The 18,946-nt window shown below is 39.8% G+C and overlaps 2 protein-coding genes across 5 annotated transcripts in view; both read left to right on the top strand.

The window, feature by feature from the left end:
- The window catches only part of ATR (ATR serine/threonine kinase), an 84,534-nt gene extending 74,157 nt beyond the window's left edge, over positions 1–10,377 (top strand). The window contains exons 37-47 of the mRNA XM_060242298.1: positions 467–564; positions 1,693–1,925; positions 2,791–2,925; positions 3,969–4,169; positions 4,456–4,599; positions 5,879–6,029; positions 6,426–6,582; positions 7,093–7,246; positions 7,566–7,717; positions 8,950–9,055; positions 9,946–10,377. Of these exons, the coding sequence (XP_060098281.1) occupies positions 467–564; positions 1,693–1,925; positions 2,791–2,925; positions 3,969–4,169; positions 4,456–4,599; positions 5,879–6,029; positions 6,426–6,582; positions 7,093–7,246; positions 7,566–7,717; positions 8,950–9,055; positions 9,946–10,119 (1,705 nt within the window). The 3' untranslated portion in view covers positions 10,120–10,377. The remainder of the gene's footprint in view (positions 1–466; positions 565–1,692; positions 1,926–2,790; positions 2,926–3,968; positions 4,170–4,455; positions 4,600–5,878; positions 6,030–6,425; positions 6,583–7,092; positions 7,247–7,565; positions 7,718–8,949; positions 9,056–9,945) is intronic.
- Positions 10,378–14,148: 3,771 nt separating this feature from the next.
- XRN1 (5'-3' exoribonuclease 1) overlaps positions 14,149–18,946 on the top strand; it is a 79,861-nt gene continuing 75,063 nt past the window's right edge. For 3 of the 4 annotated variants that reach the window (XM_060242297.1, XM_060242295.1, XM_060242296.1), the window contains exons 1-2: positions 14,160–14,342; positions 18,453–18,685. In XM_060242297.1, coding sequence (XP_060098280.1) covers positions 14,268–14,342; positions 18,453–18,685 — 308 coding nt within the window. In that variant the 5' untranslated portion in view covers positions 14,160–14,267. Of the gene's footprint in view, positions 14,343–18,452; positions 18,686–18,946 lie in introns of all 4 variants that reach the window. The other variant, XM_060242294.1, reaches the window with a different exon arrangement.

The raw sequence follows: 18,946 nt of genomic DNA, 5'->3' as shown, positions 1-18,946 counted from the left end.
GTAAAATTATTACAGTTGATGCACACTGGACTAGGACCTATCAGCCACTAATGCAAGTGCTGCAGAGGTGAATCTTTGCCATGATCCCCTTCCCCCAGCAGCCCCTTCTGATGTCCTGAAAGGGATGCTGGAAATTCCAGGTCTCTGCTGGCATAAGAAGTGGGAGAGCAGTTTCCTCCAATTTCCCTCTCCTCATTACAGTCCCCCACCCTTGACTTTTAGTCTGTGAGAATCCTCCAACCTCCAGCGTCATCTTTTTGGAAGTCAGAAGGAAGTGCCAGGGGAATGTAGGAAAGTTACACATTCACCAATGTGCTGTGCTAGTAATCAGTTGGATATAATCTGTAGTTATATCAGATTATGTACATCAAACGTCTGCCACTATTGTAAATGTCTGGAATTATGAATTAACTTATCTTGGTCACCAGTGACACAGTGATTATACATGACAGTATTTTAATTCCAGGTCTCTGCATTTTGGAAACCAATTTATCTATCAGTCAATGCCCAGAATGCTATCTTTGTGGCTTGATTTAGGAGCGAAAGCGTATGAATGTGAGAAAGGTAAGGGTTTGTTTTTCTTTTTTTTAAAAAAAAAATCAGTTTCTGTACTGCCTTGACTCTTTTCAGGTTTTTTACTAGATTGGAAAAGAATGTGTGGCACATTGCCAAAATGACTAATTGACATGTCGGAGAGAAAGTTTCCAAACCTTTTGTGTATAACAAATTTAGCAATGTGAAACCAGTGTTTTAACATTTCAGGATACTATTAAAGCGGTAAAATAGGGAAATGGATTCAAATATCGAAGCTACTTTCCCCTAAAGTATGGGGTGTAGTATGTATGAATGGTGCATGCAGATAAATGGTCCTGTAAAAAGTGCTTTATATGATGATATATATTTGAAATATTCATTTCAGAGACATGTTTGAATTGCTTCTTTTGGTGCTAAAATATTTAGTCCAGATTTATACTACTTTTTGGGGGGGAGGGAATCTAAGAAAATTAAAATTACACATCAGTTTCTTCATTTTGCCATTCCACAGGCACAAGAAGAGGGAGCAATTTTGCCTCCTCAGATGTCTGATTACCCACAAGTTATCCTTGGGGGTCCTGAGATGTGTTTTGGGCTGGTATGGGAGGGAGGAATTGGCAAAAATTACCCTTTCCCTGTGCCCCAGGAGATCTAGGTAGAATTCAAGCCTGTGGTTAGAATGGGGCTTGCAATTTCTCAATCCTTGGGAGATTTTTTAAAAAATATATTGACTGCAAGATTGGCTAGAATATCTGCCATTCGGAGGTTGCTAAAGAGCACTACTGACTTGAAATATCTTGGAGAGAGTGAGATAGTAAACTATACATGCATTCAGAAGCTACCTTAATTACATTTGTACTTTTGCTAAGTGACAACGAAGAAAGGCTTTCTAGGAACTCACCCTTATATTTGGAGGGGGAATACATGGCATTATGTCAAGATCTGGCCTCCCTTGGTCTGTTAAGCAGCAGGTGTTGGAGGCTTGTGTGGTTTGAGGGTTCCCAATCCTCCATGAGCAGTACCTTCCTCCTTAATTAACATTGTTCATGAACTGTTAACTATCAGTAGAAATTTCTATGTAGTTCCATAGGTTTAGGATCGCAGAAGATTTTTTATTGTTCAGTGAAGTGAATGTATTATTTTCGTTCTGTTGTCTAGCTGGTCGTCATGATTGTGCACAAATGAAAACTGACTTGGCTAAAATTAATAAGGTGATTACAGAACACACACAGCTTTTGGCCCCTTACCAATTTTTGACAGCTTTCTCCCAACTGATCTCCCGAATCTGCCACTCCCACAGTGAAGTCTTTGTTGTTCTTATGGCAATCATTACCAAAGTTTTTTCAGCCTATCCTCAACAAGCAATGTGGATGATGACTGCTGTGTCTAAGGTAACTTCATAAGTATATTTCCATTTCCTTTTCAGTTCACTATGAGTATTCATTATGAAGTTTCATGTGCGAAAGAAACCCTCATTTCTTTTCTCCCGCTCTAGCTCTAGGTTGGTACTTTTTTGAGCTGCTGACCATGTGATTACTGGGTCCATTCTGTCAATCCGTAACAACTGCTGACAATTTTACTGGTCAACCTACTGGGCTTGTCTTGTGGGTGAAAATGGGTTGGATATATTTTCAGCCCCAAGCCACTGCAGAAGACCCTGCTGTTCCCTGACCCTTCCAATCCCACCATTCCCTCCCCTTCCTCAACCCAGCCAATCCCTCCCTTTTTTCCCATGGTGATTTTCTATTGCTAGATGTCAGCCAGGCTTCTGCATAACATATATACAAGTGCAGGCATTGCTGGCTGCTTCTGGGGACTAATCCCATCTTTTTCTTGTTCAGTTTTATTCTTGGATGGGCTTATTATAAAGGTTTATTGTTCTGCACAGAGTGGGGCCAAGTAGGGAATTAGCTATGTAATTCCCTACACCCACCCACCACAAGACAACCATGTTTAATTCAAGGTGTAGCACAGTAATTTTGCTTGTATGGAGCTACTACTACCACTGAAATGAATGAAGTGTCCCACACAGCATTTTTATGTGTCTCCAGGATACTGTATCAGAGAGATGGCCTAGTGAGGAGAACCCAATGATATTGTATTATCAGTTATTACTGATAATATATTTTTATTTATGACCTGTGATTATTGACTATAGTATATTCAGCTGCAGGTAGGTCAATGGTTCTGAGCATTTCCCAGCAGACTGGCAATATGTTTTACTGAATTGCTAACAGTGTACATTTTCTTTTGCAGTCCTCTTATCCAATGCGTATGAACAGATGCAGAGAGATCTTAAACAATGCAATTCATATGAAGCCATCTTTAGGAAAATTTATAGGGGATGCAACTCGCCTGACAGATAAGCTTCTAGAGCTATGTAACAAATCGGTAATGTTTTGAGTTTTTGATTTTCAGTATTTTAGCTTTGTCCAGACTAGTACTGTATTTTCTGGACTATATTATAATTAAAAAGAAAATATATTTAGAAAAGAAAATAAGCTCATCAAATTAATTACTGTATGATTACCAGAGAGTTAGACATGACTACAAGCTTTGGTTATTTGGTTATCTATTATATTACTGGATTGTATTACTCTGTACCAGGGTGGACAAACTGTGGCTCAGAACCCCCTGCCACCCTTTTGACAGGCTTGGAGAAGGCATTTGTCTGTTTAAATCCTTCGCCAAGCCAGCCCCCCTCCCCTCTTTCTTTTTTCCCCATCTCTTTCATTCTTGTTTTCCACCTTTCTCTCTTATTTGTTTCCAGTTGAGGGAGCTAGAGAACGCTTGCCAAAATATATCACTTTTAAGAAAAAAATTCAGGAAACAAACAGTTCTAGTTATCTAGTAATTCAGTTCACCACCATCAGAGATCAGTTGAAAACTGAAATAAATAAGATGTGCCAGCAACTCAAGGCTGCTTTTATTCTTGCCTGATGTGCTCTGTCTGTCTTTTTGTCTGTCTGTCTCTCTCTCTCTCTCTCTCTCTGTATGTATGTATAATATATAATTGCACAGTCAACGTCTCAGGAGCTGGCAGGCCAGAGCAAGTCCAGCCACATTCATGTCTCTTGGCTCTCAAAATCTGATGTTTATTCTATATGGCTCTTACATAAAGCAAGTTTGGCCACTCCTGCTTTGTACCTTTGAATTATTGAATTTGTTTGCTTTTGACCCATTGGTCTGTGAGTACAAAGTACAGAATAAAGGACACTAAGACATTTAAATAAATGTATAAATAAGTGCACTTTGCTATAATGAGCTGTATATTGTAAGGTGTTTGTACAGTGCTACCAACACAGTTACCTCACCCCCCCCCCCAAAAAAAAACCTACACGTGGAAATAAAAGTTGTAGATAAAAGCTCTTGAGGTGATCATACCTTAAGGTATTTCCATTTTACTTTGATCAGTATTTCTTGCTCTCTTCCAGGTTGATGGTAACATGTCTACACTGAGCATGAGTATTCATTTCAAGAGTTTAAAGAAGTTGGTAGAAGAGCAGACTTTTAGTGAGATCCTTATTCCTTTGCAATCGGTAATGATACCTACGCTCCCTTCAGTTCCTGGCACGCACTCCAATCATGACCCTTTTCCTGGAGGCTGGGCTTATATTGCTGGCTTCGGAGATACGGTAATGCCTGTTGACGTTTGTTTTTATGTACAAATACATTTGTGTTTCAGGATAGTATGACTTGCTCAACTGCTGAAGGACAAAAGAAATGTTAAGATGGAAAAGTATTTTAAAATGTGAGTAGGAGGATAAGATATAATCCTGACAAATTTGTCTAGAAGGAAGTATCTAAGGAAAATGTAAAATTCTGAGATAGTTGCAATTTACTACTAGTCTCTACAAAAGGGTGCCAGGTTGCAAATCTTGTTTTTATAAAGTTAAGGAATCACTCTTGCTTTTTCCTTAGATTGAAATCTTGGCCTCTCTTCAGAAGCCTAAGAAGATCACTTTAAAAGGTTCAGATGGGAAATCCTATATCATGATGTGCAAACCAAAGGATGACCTAAGAAAAGACTGTCGACTCATGGAGTTCAACTCCTTGATAAATAAGGTTCAGTTGCACTAAATGTGATGAATGCTGTATGTTGAGTAGAAGATACCTGATGAAGTCATTTCATTCCCTTTATTTCATAAGAATATCAGAGTAGTCGTGCTGGATCAGAGCAATCATCTGACCCAACATCTTGTTTCAAGTAGTTACCAGCTGGATGCCATAGGGAAGACCACAACCAGGGCCTGCAGACAGCTGACCTCACCTGCTGAGTGCTTCCCAGCAAAGTTCCCCCTAAGATGTGCTAATCTGCAGTGGCACACTGATTTCTGTTCCCCAGTGCACAGATTTCCATCTCAGCACAGGGGTCTGAGGAGTAGGCAACCCTCCCAGCCCCCAGCCATCCTGAAGCAGCTGGTGAGCAAGTCACCCCATGCTGAATGTGCTCTGCCCCCTCACCAACAGCTTTGGAAAAGGTTGATTCTCCACAGCTGGCTCTCGCGAAGCGCTGGTTTTGCGGAGGGGGGCGGGTGCTTCCTCCTTACCTGTGTGCCTGGCTTCAGCTATGATGCTTAAAGCAAGCGCTGGGATCGGAGGGCGGAGGGAGCGATCCCAGCACTTGCTTTAAGCATCAGAGGTGGAGCCAGGCAGACAGACAAGGAGGAAGCACGCTGCCATCTCCACAGCCGGCACTCGCGAAGAGCTGGGTTTGCAGAGGGGTGGGTGCTTCCTCCTTGCCTGTGTGCCTGGCTTCAGCTGTGATGCTTAAAGCAAGCGCTGGGATCGGAGGGCGGAGGGAGCGATCCCAGCGCTTGCTTTAAGCATCACAGCTGAAGCCAGGCACACAGGCAAGGAGGAAGTACGCTGCCCCCTCCGCAGCCGGCGCTCGCGAAGCGCTGGGTTTGCAGTGGGGCCACGTGGAGCGATCCCAGCTCTTCCTGGAAGAAGATGGAGCCAGGCAGGGAGGCGCGGGGGAAGCGCCGGATCGGAGGCAGAGGCAGCGGATCACCCCCCCCCGGAAGGTACGTACCTTCGCTCCATAAGACGCACACACTTCCCCCCCCCCACTTTTTTTTGGGGGGGAGTGCGTCTTATGGTCCGAAAAATATGGTAAGTTAAAAATAAAAAAATAAAAAAAAATAAATGCTACTCTACAGAAGCAATGTCCTCATTGAGAGACAAGTGTGGAAGGGGGAAAGCTGGAAGCACTGATTCTGGAGTGGGAGGGACAGTAATTTTATTTATTTTGTAAAGAGATTAATGGAGGGGCTGGAAGCGTCTATTCCATTTTAAGTATTGCTTTATCAAGGTTTTTTACTTAACTGGTATATCGTTGTAGTGCTTAAGAAAGGATGCAGAGTCACGTAGACGAGAACTCCATATCCGGACCTATGCTGTTATTCCATTGAATGAGGAATGTGGGATAATCGAATGGGTGAATAATACGGCTGGCTTGCGAAATATCCTGATCAAACTATATAAGGAGAAAGGTAAGGTGGAAGAATTTCAAGCAGGAAAAGCCAGGAGTGGTGTTGAAGTGGAATGTGGTTAACTCTTATTAAATATGGTATTTTTACCTCCCTACTAGAGCTAGAGTACCTATGGTAGTACTATCTGCATATATTTCATTGCATTGCCCAGCCAACCTGCTGACTTTGCTGGGTCTAACTGAATCTAACCTGGAGAACGTGGTTTGATTCTCCACTCCTCCACATGAAGCCTGCTGGGTTACCTTGGGCCAGTCACAGTTCTCTCAGAACTCTGTCAGTCCCACCTACGTCATAACGTGCCTGTTGTGGGGAGAAGAAGGGTATGTGATTGTAAGTCACTTTGAGACTCCTTAAAGTAGAGGAAAGCAGGGTATAAAGACCTCCTTCTTCTTACAGGTATCTATATGACTGGAAAGGAACTACGTCAGTGTATGATTCCAAAGACTGCACCTTTACTTGAAAAGCTGAAGGTTTTTAAAGAAAATCTACTGCCCCGGCACCCTCCAATTTTTCATGAATGGTTTCTGAGAACATTCCCTGATCCTACATCTTGGTTAGTTGTTTACCATGTATTGTCACAGTTGTGCTGTTATAATGCTATGGGTTTAAAGGCGACTTTAGACTGGGAACTAAAATCACAGGAAGAGGCCCTCTTGATTGTCCCATAAGCATTTTATCTGATGGGTACACAAGAGAGGGCCTTTTCAGTGGCAGCCTTATGGTTATGGAACAACCTCGTCCGGGAAGTGTGCCTGAACCAGTTTTTCTATCTACTACCAGTTTTAAATTATTTTAAAACTTTATGTATTGTATTATGTTTTATTATTTACACTGTAAACTCCCTTGAGTTTCTGAAAGATAGAAAAGTGGCTAACAAATGTTTTAAATAAATAAATGCAAGTAATAAATTAACACAGAAAAGGCTATGAAGACAAAACGTGTATTAATTATAACAAATTATCCTTTATATTTTTCCCTCTGTGCAGAAATTCTACCTGAATTTGCTTCAGAAATGGCAACATGCTTCTAGAATCCCATGATGTTTATTTTTATCTTCTTTCAGGTACAGCAGCAGATCTGCCTATTGCCGTTCTACTGCAGTGATGTCGATGGTTGGGTACATACTAGGCCTTGGGGACCGTCATGGAGAAAATATTCTTTTTGATTCCCTAACCGGTGATTGTGTGCATGTAGATTTCAACTGTTTGTTCAATAAGGTGAACAAGTAAATATATCTTACTGTTAAAAGATTTGCTTAAAGAATTTTTTAAAGGCTATTTTAAACTTAGTGCTTTGCAAAACACATGGTTGTTTGTAGTAAAAATACTTCACTTTCAGTGTTCTGTGTAGTGTTGCTCCAGAGTGGAATAACGCTGCATAAGAGTAAGAAACTGGATCTTTAGTGAAATTTTATTTTGGGGGTTTTTTTGTTTAATACAATTTGAATTTAGATCTGAATAAGCATTGTTATAATAGCTATTATGCTGTAGTGGACATGTTATCTGATTAAAATAACTTCTTTTCACTTATTTGAAGGGAGAAACTTTTGATTTTCCAGAGATAGTTCCATTTCGCCTTACTCATAATATGGTTAATGGGATGGGCCCGATGGGGACAGAAGGCCTTTTCCGAAGGGCTTGTGAAGTTACAATGAGACTCATGCGTGATCAGAGAGAACCACTCATGAGGTATGGTAATGGTCTTTTATTTACATGGGATGACGTTCGTATAGGATTGGATTTCTGCTGTGGAACAGGGGAGCAGTTCCCGCCCCCCCCCCCCACACACACACATGGTGGATCTCTGACTTCTTTCATGCTGTCCTGGGGTTTCCTATGCCCTAGGAGCAGCATTTGGAGGGGAGAGCATTTTTGGCTGCATTGGGGGGTGGGAATTCAGTTCTGCTGGCTGAAATCCTTTGTCAGAGATTTTACAGGTGATCCAACCCATAATATATAACTGCACAATAACAGGCTTGAATCCATCAGTGATTTCTAATTGCAGATCATAGTTTCTTTTCTTCCTCTGCAGCCCATAATGCTTTCCCCAAATGCTGCTCTTCGGGAGCAGTGGACCTCCACGTAAATCCTCTCCTGGATCCAAGGCAAACTCTTTAAACATTGAAAGTTTTTTATCTAGTGAAAAATATAATAGCTTTGATCCTGTACTATGCAATACAGCTACACTAGCAAAAGGGAACTTCGCAGCTTCTCAGTTTGTCCTGCTCTGTTAATGGAACTGAAGAATAGCATAGAGAAAGAAATGGGGTCTGCAACAGAAGTGGAAAGTTGGCAAATGACTCACCCTCCCAACCCACAATGACTAGTGGAAGTCCCTTCTGTCAGCGCAAATTGTAGCTAAGATCCAAGCCAGTACCTTTACCTGGGAATATACATGCATTTACAGAGATGAATATAGTAATCAGCTGGGCTGTGTGGTTACCATAATGAAGAAATTTATAAATATGAATTGCTGCAGTCATGACATGCTTTACAGACTATGAACTGTAATACTGAATGGTTTTACTATCTCTATGTTCTGTCCCTCTGCTTCTGTGACCCTGTTGATCTCAATATGCATACTACCTCCTTTTCTGATTCTGAAACACAAATCTGACCAATATATACTCTAAAAGCCAGAAATAAAATCCCACATCTGCCTAGTGTAGCCAGCATAAAAGAGTATATTAGGGACGTATGATAAAATTCTGCTTTTTAAAAAAAAGGCTCTGTCCCTATAGAAAGCACCTTTGCTTGGAATCATATATAGAATATTCTCTAAGATCTTTGAAAGAACATTTAGAAATACCATATTTCTACAAAGTGGTCTTGATATTGGGAAGGTATTTCTTTTTAATAAGAAATGCAGTTACAACTCAAGGTATTTTCTCAAGCAGTTTATTTCATTTGTATTCATACAGTGTCTTGAAGACTTTTCTCCATGATCCTCTGGTGGAGTGGAGTAAACCAGTTAAAGGCAATACAAAAGCCCAAGTGAATGAAACTGGAGAAATTGTCAATGAAAAGGTCAGTTGTAAAAAACAAAACAAAAACCTTTAGAGCAGACCTGAATGTTAAGTTTACATTGTTTGCAAAAATATTTTTAAATTCTATGCAGTGAAATTTCAAATGTGGTATGCAAGTGGAAAGGTTTGTGGGGACAATTTGTAAGAACCGCTTTTAAGACCCACATATGTGAAGGTTATATTAATATTGTGTCCTTTGTCATTCAAGCTTCCTGAAATACGCTTGATTATTATTGCATAGTTATAGCTATATTTTGAAAATATAACTGTGATTGAAACTATAACTTTCTGAGGCATATTTTATACCTCCTTGTCTCAGGAGATTAAATAGTAAATTATTTGGTCACTTGAAAAAGTGAAGAAGGATTTTGAAAAGTATTCTTATTTTGAGATGAGTCTTTTCTTCAGTGTGGGTTTATGAAAAATAAATACAGGGCTTTTTTTTTTTAGCAGGAATGCACTGAAACATAGTTCTGGCTGGCTTGGCGTCACAGCATGTGGCCTAATATGCAAATGAGTCCCTGCTGCACTTTTTTGACAAAAAAAGCCCTATGTGAAACAATGGTCATGTCAGGGTGTGTGACCTAATACGCAAACGAGTTCCTGCTGGGCTTGTTCTACAAAAAAGCGCCTTGAATAAATGTATATTTCTCAAATAATGTAATGAAACCATATTATTGTAACAGGCTTGTAGTGCAAGCCAGGCTCTCCTGGACTCCCAGACACCGTTAATATGTGTCTGTTCCATGCATCCCCCACGTGCACCCTGCTTGCTCTTACTTGGATGGGGAAACGTAGGTGCTGCATAGAGGGATTTAATTTTACTGCGTTAATAGCATCTTTTATCATCCAAGTTACTAATATATTACAATTATTTTGCTTCTTTTTCAGGCTAAGACCCATGTCCTGGATATAGATCAACGACTGCAGGGTGTAATTAAAAACAGGAATAGGGTAAAAGGCCTGCCTTTATCGATTGAAGGACATGTTCACCATCTCATTCAAGATGCTACTGATGAAAACTTGCTGTGTCAGATGTATCTTGGCTGGGCTCCATACATGTAAAACGATGCCATTTACAAATGATGCTATTAACAATTTTGTAAAAAGGTTTCTTTAAAAAAACCCTAAATGGTTTTCTGTAGTTTGGAAATTTTTGTGAATGCAATGCTCTGTTTAAGTTTCAGAGTTTGTGTATTTTTGGTACAAGTATGTAATATAAACAATGAAATTAATATTTGTGTATGTAAATGCTATCTGTAAAAATTATTGTAGAGTTGGAATAATTATTTTAAAATTTTGAATACAGTGTATTGACTAAAAGATGTATCAGATTTTTATATACAAAATTATCAAGAGCAAACTTTCTGAGAGTAGCATAATTATTTTAGTTCTATTAGTGTACCTGTTAGGCAGAGTTAAGAATTATTTCAAACAAACAGCACAATGCAGAGACCTTAAAGAACACACACAGTGTTCTTTGTCTCAGTTCCCAGTTGACATCTCAACATTGCTTCTGGAAGTCCGCCAGCTCCGAAGGAATGTTTCCTTTCAGTAGACTTCTATTTTGCATCTTAGACATAGGCTTCAGATGTGGCTTCCAAATACAACCCACACAGTCAAATAATAAACAGTGACTTTTTTTTAAAAAAGTGAATCATATGTGTGCGTAACAAAAAAGCATATAATCAATAAATTATAGAGCATTGCACACAGCAAAACAATCCCTCCCCCACAGAAGCCAGATCCTCAAGTAAACAAACTTTTGGCCTGATGCCTAAAACTCAAAAGGCCATGCATCAGGTAACACCTGTGGATGTGGAACTGCTACAGAGAAGGCCTAGTCTTTAGCAGGTATCTTCCTCCCCTATGACTGCAGAAGTGCTTGAAATATGGCTTCTATAGAAGAGCTCATTATATTACAGTCTAAACTAAAACCTTGTTCATGGACATCCTATTTCTGTACATATGATTTTAGTATTCCATGTTTTGTTAATTAGATAGGTACACTGGCAATGAACACTGCACCCAACCAGAGAAAAATGGCCACTTTTGCTAGTGGCTTGGTTGCAGTGTTTTGTGGCAAACGCAGACATCACCTGTTGATATCTGTAGATCAAGCTTCTTGGGAGCAGGGCCTTTAAAAGTTAGCAATCCCAGCTCTCAGGCTCTTCCCATGACTGACAAGCGATGCTGCACTGTCAGTGCTTCATGTACAATACTGGATCTACTAAGTGTAAAATTAAGCAGATATGAGTCATCATAAGGATACTTAAACCCTCATTCACTTAAACTGATATAATGTTCCCTTTTCAAAGAATTGCTATAAATGTATTTAAAATATAAGACCTATTCATTTCATTGGGAACTTCAAGGGTAGATAGAATTTCAACCAGTGTAAAACCCTTTGAATGTGAACAAGTGTGACTGCGAGCAGTATCCTTCTGGCAGTATCCTCCTTGTGAGTAAATAAATTAAACAGCTGAAATTGCACTCAAAGGTGCTCATCTTAAATCTACTTTGCTGACTAAAATAGCTTTTTTCTGGCACTTATGTTTAAGGCAAGTATCAGTTTTTCTCAGCACTCCATTCTGATTGTGTTGTCAGTAAAAGTGGAGATGTATACATATGTTCATTCGTCTGTAATTTATACTTGGAGATAGAATCTGAGTACAAAAGGTATTATGAAGTAACTCTCAGACCATAATGGCTAAATTAAGCAATAATGAAAGTAAATTATTATGGAATCAGTATGTCAGTGAAGGATGAGGGAGAACATTATGTGGATTAGTGATCTTTGGTTAGATGATACTGATGTTCATTTCTGGGGGAAATTCAGACTTAATTTGAATAACTTTTAACATGTTTACCTTAATGCATATTGTTCCCAAACATGAAATTAGCCTTTTTTTTCCTTACTAAACAGCCAACCAATTTTGAACAAGTTATTACTCTTTAGATTGACTTTCTAAACAGTGATCAGCCTTGTGGGTTTTTAACCACTTTTCCTTGTGGTCAGATCGGTTAACAGTGTTGGGAAGAAACAGCTTGAGGCTACATGTGTTTGTTTCAGTAGTTCTTTTTGTAAAGTCAATTGCATTCACTGATTTAAACAGGATTTCCCACTTTCCGATAAGTGTGCTGTGCTTAGTTAGGTATACGTTGGGAGCAAAGTAGCTAATGATTCTTTTCATCTGAGGAGAACGTTTTTGTTCTTGATTAGACTGCAGTGCTACAGAAGTTAAACCAATGGCATGCTTGGGAATATGTACATTGGGTCCTATTGAAAGATTTGTGATGTGGCTGTGTGATGTTAGGGAGGCACTGCTCTCCTTTGTGGCTCCAAGTGACTTTTTGCTTGTTGGTACCTCTCAGCCTACCTCACAAACTTGTTGCGACGGTAAAATGAATAGGGGTGGGCAAAAATGAATTCTGCCCTGAGCCTGTAGACAGATGGGTTTTTTTAAAAAATTACACATTCAGGTGTGCCCACTTGTCAAATTACGAGCTTTTCCTGAATATTTTAAGGTGTATGGTGGTAGTGCTGTGTCCAGAAGCAAAGGACAGTAAAGCTGTTATACTTTCATTAAATGTGCAGAAGAAGAAAAATGCAGCTTATTTTGAAGAGCAGCTGCCCCCCTTCTTGGTTCTGGAGTAGAAACAGCTTATTTTGAATAAAGTTTAACTCATGTTGTTTTAAGCAAAGCGTCACAAAAAATGACAAAAGTATACATCTGTGACCATTTATGAAATATTACTCAAATAACCTTTTTATATAAATATTGTGTACAGATTTTCATAAACATCAAACAATTAAATCACATAACTTGCATGCCAGTATCTCTCATTATTAAAGACTCTCATCAAAGAACAGGACACAACCCCCTGTAAACCAGAATAATTTCAAATACACAATTTTAATGATGTGCTAACAAATAGTAACTGATTTTCTAAGAGATTTGCTACCAATTAGTCACTCTCATTAGTGAGATAAGATGTACATTGTTTTCCACTGTCCATTTTGGGGGGATGGGGGCCTTCAAGATGGTAGTGGTTTTATTTATTTTATTCCACTTATATCCCGCCCTCCCCACCGCGGCGGGCTCAGGGCGGCTTACATAGACATGCATATGCATGATTAAACGTAGTGCGACATTAAAACCATAAAACATAATATAAAACATAAATACATACAAATATTTTAGTGCTATGATCTTACATTTTTCAGTTTTATAATTCTCTATACTTTGTATTCTCTATACTTTAAATCCTTTGTGAGGGCAGTAATATTTCTTTAGTTCAAATCCTTTGAGAAGGCTGTGATTTTTCCTTGTGACTGCTGATGGAGGGCTAGCTTGGTAACTCCATTTCAATTTTCTTTATCAAAGACAATCACTTTGGACATTTATCTTTTACAAGGAAGAACTACCTAATCCACTGTTTATTGAAGAGCCTTCAGCCAATCCAGCACCCAATGTTTCCACTTCATCTGTTGAAGGTTTCAGTAAGAAATAATTCTTGATGGGTTGTGGTGTATGTCTATTGTAGCAAATTAACTTTTCACACCTCCCCAGTTTTCCTTGACCTGACCATTAACCTCTTTATTTTGTTGTGATCCCCGTCTGATCCCCAGGTCCCACCTGGAGGGTGGCATCCCTAGCTGGCTGGCGAGTATTTCTGGTTCTACTTGCTTTTTTTTTTTTAGCCATGACCTATTTCAGTCCACTGAAAATCATACGTGAAATCTATTTTCTGTCCCTTTTCCTTCGTTGTTTCTTAATAGAATATTTTATATTAATGGTATAAAGAAGCTGAATGATTTGTTATGATTTGACCCCAGTAGCACCTCAGAGATCCAGGGGGGAGTGAAATGAAATCTTTCCCTGGGCCCATGGTGGTTTTGGGTAGCTCCTGCAAGCTGTCTAAAAGCTGCAAGAAGGAAGCCGCGGGGCGGAAAACGCTATGTCCCCAACATCGCCCGATTGTAGCTATAAATGTGTAGTTCTCAGTGCTTCCAGCAGGGGAGCGTTCTCCTGTCAGCCTGCCTTAGCGATTGACGCAGAGTCGGACGCTCAAAGTCTCAGCTACGACTCTATGGCTGTCTCGGGCTCACACCGGAAGGAAGTATTTCGATTATGAGGAGAGGTGGTTGTTTTGGATCCGACACGGCTGGAGCGTGAGCGGGTAGCTGAGGTGAACAGACAGGGACAACCATGGGGGTGCCCAAATTCTACCGGTGGATCTCGGAGCGGTATCCCTGCCTCAGTCAGGTGCTGAAGGAACATCAGGTAAGGAGTGCCTGGGAAATCCTTCTGTCCCTCTCCACTTTCTGAGAATGTGCGGAGGGGGTCTCCCCTCACCGGGCATCAGTCCCGGCATTTTCTTTCTCCGACCGTGGCTACTTGGGTGGGCAAGTCTGTTTGCCAAGCCGCGCTCCCCACCCCCCACCCTCTCCCGAGACACCCCGCCTGGATATGCCTGAGGCTGGGCAGCGGCTTTATAATGCAGTACCAGCGGTTCCGGATATGTATGAGACTGACCCAGTTCGACGAATACACGTAAGGCTGGTGGTATTTCTGAGGTTCGGAATACTCACTTTTTCTCCTCTTCACTGGGCAGCGTGTCTCGGTCAAGTCCCTCGTAGCTTTTGACCTGCGAGAAAGAGAAGGGGGCGGTACTTTTGAGCGGGGAAGAGTTGAATAGCAATGCCTCCTCCACTTGTCATTCGTGTGCTCCTAATTGTAACTTCGTTCAAAGTTACCCGGAACGGGTAACGTTGCAGTTTGACTTCGATATGCGAAGCGCTTGGAAGCTAACAGAACATGTTGATATCGGCAACTGTCTAGATTAGAACATGCGTTTTGCTTTCGTTTATTTTTCATGAAAAAGAACCCCCCCTCCCGTACTTGAATAAAGACTATTTTCTTCTTATCAGAATTTCTTCTAATAAAATACGTTCGTCTTGCATCTTCGTGTTTTCTCTTAAACTTGCAAGCACACCAGTTATACAAGCGGTTCAGGTTTTGTAGGTGAGGGGAAGGTGGAGGCAGCAGGCTGAAAAGACTTTCCAATTCCTTAGTTTGATAATTCAGTTATTGGTTTTTAATTACCAGAGACTGCATCCCTGTTCATGAGTTACAGCGAACAGTCTGTTTACAGGGTGCACTTATTTCTTGATACATGTGCTGGGTAATATATTCAGCTGAATGAAGCAATATATTTACCAATGACTGAAGCCTGGTTTCATTTGAAAAGTAAATGTAGGTTGACTCTTTCTTCTTACAAAAAGATACTTATAGATTTACATATGTCATATGTTCAGTGTAACATGTGAACAGGGCTTTTATGTTATGCCGATGTGCCTGACCTGCAAGCCTTCCTTCAGTCACACAACTTCTGTGGTCTACTTGTTTTCTTTGAGTAACCAATAACAGCTGCTTTAAACCAATGTAAACTAGCCACTTTTACTTTTTTAAGTATTGTCACGAGTTCCATAATCCCACAATTTCCAAAATAATAACTGTATTTGGATAGTTACTATCCAGTAGATTGGCTGGAATGTTACATCCACTTACTTAGGATAGTTCTGAATTGATAGGCATTGAGCTGGGCTGTTTGATGTTAAGCTGTAGTTCACTACTGGATGTAGTTCAATGTTTAGTTTTTTGGGTGGTTTGGTTTCAGTTAAGACACTGGGTTAAAATGATACAGCTGGGGAAAAACATTTGTCAGCTTCCTTTTAGATCACAGCGTTGCAATATTTTTATTTAAATTGCAGTTTTGTTTCCATTAGGAACCCTCTACAACCTGTTTTTCATTTGTTTGTTGGGTGTTGTTTGTATTGTACCATTTTGTTTCAGGTAAAGAAGTACCAGTTTGCAATAGTGAAATGTATTTAATATTCTGTCCTTTTATCTTTTAGCTCGCTGAAAGTGTTCATTTTCTAGGATATATATATATATATATTAAAAGTGTCTAGGGAGGCACTAAATATCCAAGTGTTTTAAATTATTTGTTGAGTATTTGTGTCAGTGAAATTATTTGTTTCATTTGTATCTGATGAGGGGAAGTATAGTATTTGAGCTTCCAACAATGTGAGTTATATTAGGCTGAGGGAGAAAGGCTTGATTCAAATAATTCTCCAAACAGAGGCTTGAGCACTAGTTCCTGTGTTTTGTGGGCTTGCACACTCCTTCCTGTGTTCTGTCTGTTTTCCCTTTCAGTTTCCTTTTCTTACTCTTGACAAGCATAAGAGTAAGAAAAGGAAACTGAAAGGGAAAACAGTAAGCATGAGGCACAGTAGCTCATATGACAGAGTGAGAGTGTCCAGGTTCCTGGAGGAGAGCAAGAGGGCTAAGGAGAAAGAGGAATAAAATAAGCACGCTGTGGCCAGCTTGCTCTATTCTTGACAATTGCCTAGTGCTTGGATGAGAGTATTGAAACTGCAGTGAAGGGTGGTGGGCTTTTAGAGAAGATGGAGCTTTATTTCCACACCCAGCATGAGACCTGAATCTCAGGGAGCTTGCAGTTTACTTATCCTCAGTTCCTCCAGTGGTAGCTGGTGTTTCAAGTTGGGAACTACTGCCAACCACAGGCTGTACTGAATAATAGCCTTATCCACACCCTTTAAGCGCCACAGAAAGAGGCTACTGGAAGAACTGCAGGAGAGACGACAGAGTGCTCACCTTGTGGCCTGACATCAGCTGTATGAGTAGTTGCAGAATTACTCCTGAGCATCTGGCTGCATATCTGACCCTTAGGCACATGCCTATAAAAAACAGCCAAGAGAGGAAGGCTGTTAGGTGTGGAAGCAACAAATCATTCTACCACCAATCACAGCCTTGGCTTCTGCCTCATTTGTGTGACCCTTGAATGGCTTCTGACTACAGCTTTCAGCTCTGCTACATCCCTGCTCATGAGGAACCCTTGGGTGGCTTAACTGTGCCTCTGGGACAATCCCTTAGTAATGGCTCACTTGCTTTGAAACTCTTGGACTGGACTTTTGACTTGGTTTCTCTTGCTTGGACTTCAGCTGCCCTCCAGGAACCCACCCTTGGCTCTTCCTGACCTTTGCTTCCATCCATTTAATAAGTGGCAAGATATTTTGTTTAGTATTACTCACTTATAGTATTGATAAATGCCTAAATTAAAATGAAAGCCTTCTGAGATTAGGTGGATGGCAATCTGGGAGAAGGCCTTCTTGGTCATGGCATCAAAACTCTGAAACTTTCTCCCTAGGGAGATTCATGTGTCTCCTCCTGCTGCTTTCTTCCATTGGTGGATGAAGATTTTTGTTTGGCCTGACATTCCCTCAGTTATCCCTTCTTCCTGCCCAATATTTTTATTTTAAAAATGTTTTATATGCGATTTTAGCTTGATTTTAATTATTATAATGACATGTTTTTGTTTGGTTTTAATTGTTTTGAAACATATTTTATTATGTATGTTATCTGTTAGCCACTTTGGCCCTGATGAGGGCAGAAAGGCGGAGCATAGATTTTGTAAATAAATGGAGATGTTTGTAAGTCATTGCAACTACTCAAGTGCAGTGGAAGGAAGGAGGAAGTGTGATATTTTGAATTTTGCTCACTGAAATATGCCCATTATTTTTTGATTTGCTTGCTTAGAAGAAGGACTATAGGTGCTAATTTTGTACTTGTTTTGTTGGCAATAATTTTGATGAGGGGGAATCAAAATCCTCCCACTCATTTTGTTATAATTCACTTTTAGGCGGGGGGTGGTGGTGGAATTAGGCAGGTGCATATGGTGATGTTTTGAATCATGTAGATTAGGGAAATAATAAAGATCCTGAATGTGCTATGAAAATTTCAAAAACTTATTTATTACATGTTTCTGAAGAGGCATGTTTCTGAAGATGATGAGTGTTACAGTGAGTAATACTTATGGGCAGTGTTTAGTAACGCCAGAGGGAGATAAATGCTATTTTTCAAACATTCCTTGTTTCTTTGGCTCTGTCATCATGGGAGTTCAAGTTACAGCTCTTTTGAACACCCATGGTTAGTAGATAAATAAACATCAAGGTGTTTTCTTTTGAGTTGTGCTTCTATCTTATTTTATCCTTGAGCACGCAGAACAAAATATGCTTACATAAAGCAGTCTTTTCTGCAAGTGGGTCATATTTTTTATTACTTGCAAGTTGGTTAAATAGACAAGTTTCTTTTAAAGCAAGGAACACCACTCAGTGTGGAACACCACTCAGAATATAAGTGGAATGTAGCGGTAAGACTGTTTGTCAAATATACTATAGAATATAATATTGTACTAGAGATCAATAGAAATTATAATGAATCTGCATCATTGTGAATTATAGAATCACTAAACGTATTAATAACCATTTACCATGTTTATGTATTTATGGTTCTAAATGTATATGTTAGATTCCAGAATTTGACAACTTGTACCTGGACATGAATGGCATAATTCATCAGTGCTCACACCCCAATGATGATGATGTTCACTTCAGAATCTCTGAAGACAAGATCTTTGCTGATATATTTCACTACTTGGAAGTACTGTTTCGTATTATTAAGCCAAGAAAAGTTTTCTTTATGGCAGTTGATGGAGTAGCTCCAAGAGCGAAAATGAACCAGCAACGTGGCAGACGTTTTAGGTACAGGCATTTTTAAAGCTAGTTTCATCATGCTTCTTGGACTCATTGATTAATGTCTGTTGGTGAAAACTACACTGAGTTGTGATAGGATTTATGTTTATCATTTTGTTCTATAAAAATTGCTATATTTCTATATTTGTTACCTAGCTGGCAATACTGTTCACTTTCATATACTTAGCAGTAGAAAAGACTAAGTGTCCAGTAGCACCTTAAAGACTAACAAAATTCGTGGTAGGTTATGAGCTTTTGTGAGTCACTGCT

This window comes from Heteronotia binoei, chromosome 6, assembly GCF_032191835.1.
Source record: "Heteronotia binoei isolate CCM8104 ecotype False Entrance Well chromosome 6, APGP_CSIRO_Hbin_v1, whole genome shotgun sequence".
Classification (NCBI taxonomy): domain Eukaryota; kingdom Metazoa; phylum Chordata; class Lepidosauria; order Squamata; family Gekkonidae; genus Heteronotia; species Heteronotia binoei.
The sequence above is the reverse complement of the archived record's forward strand: the minus strand, read 5'-3'. Positions and strand labels throughout refer to the sequence as shown.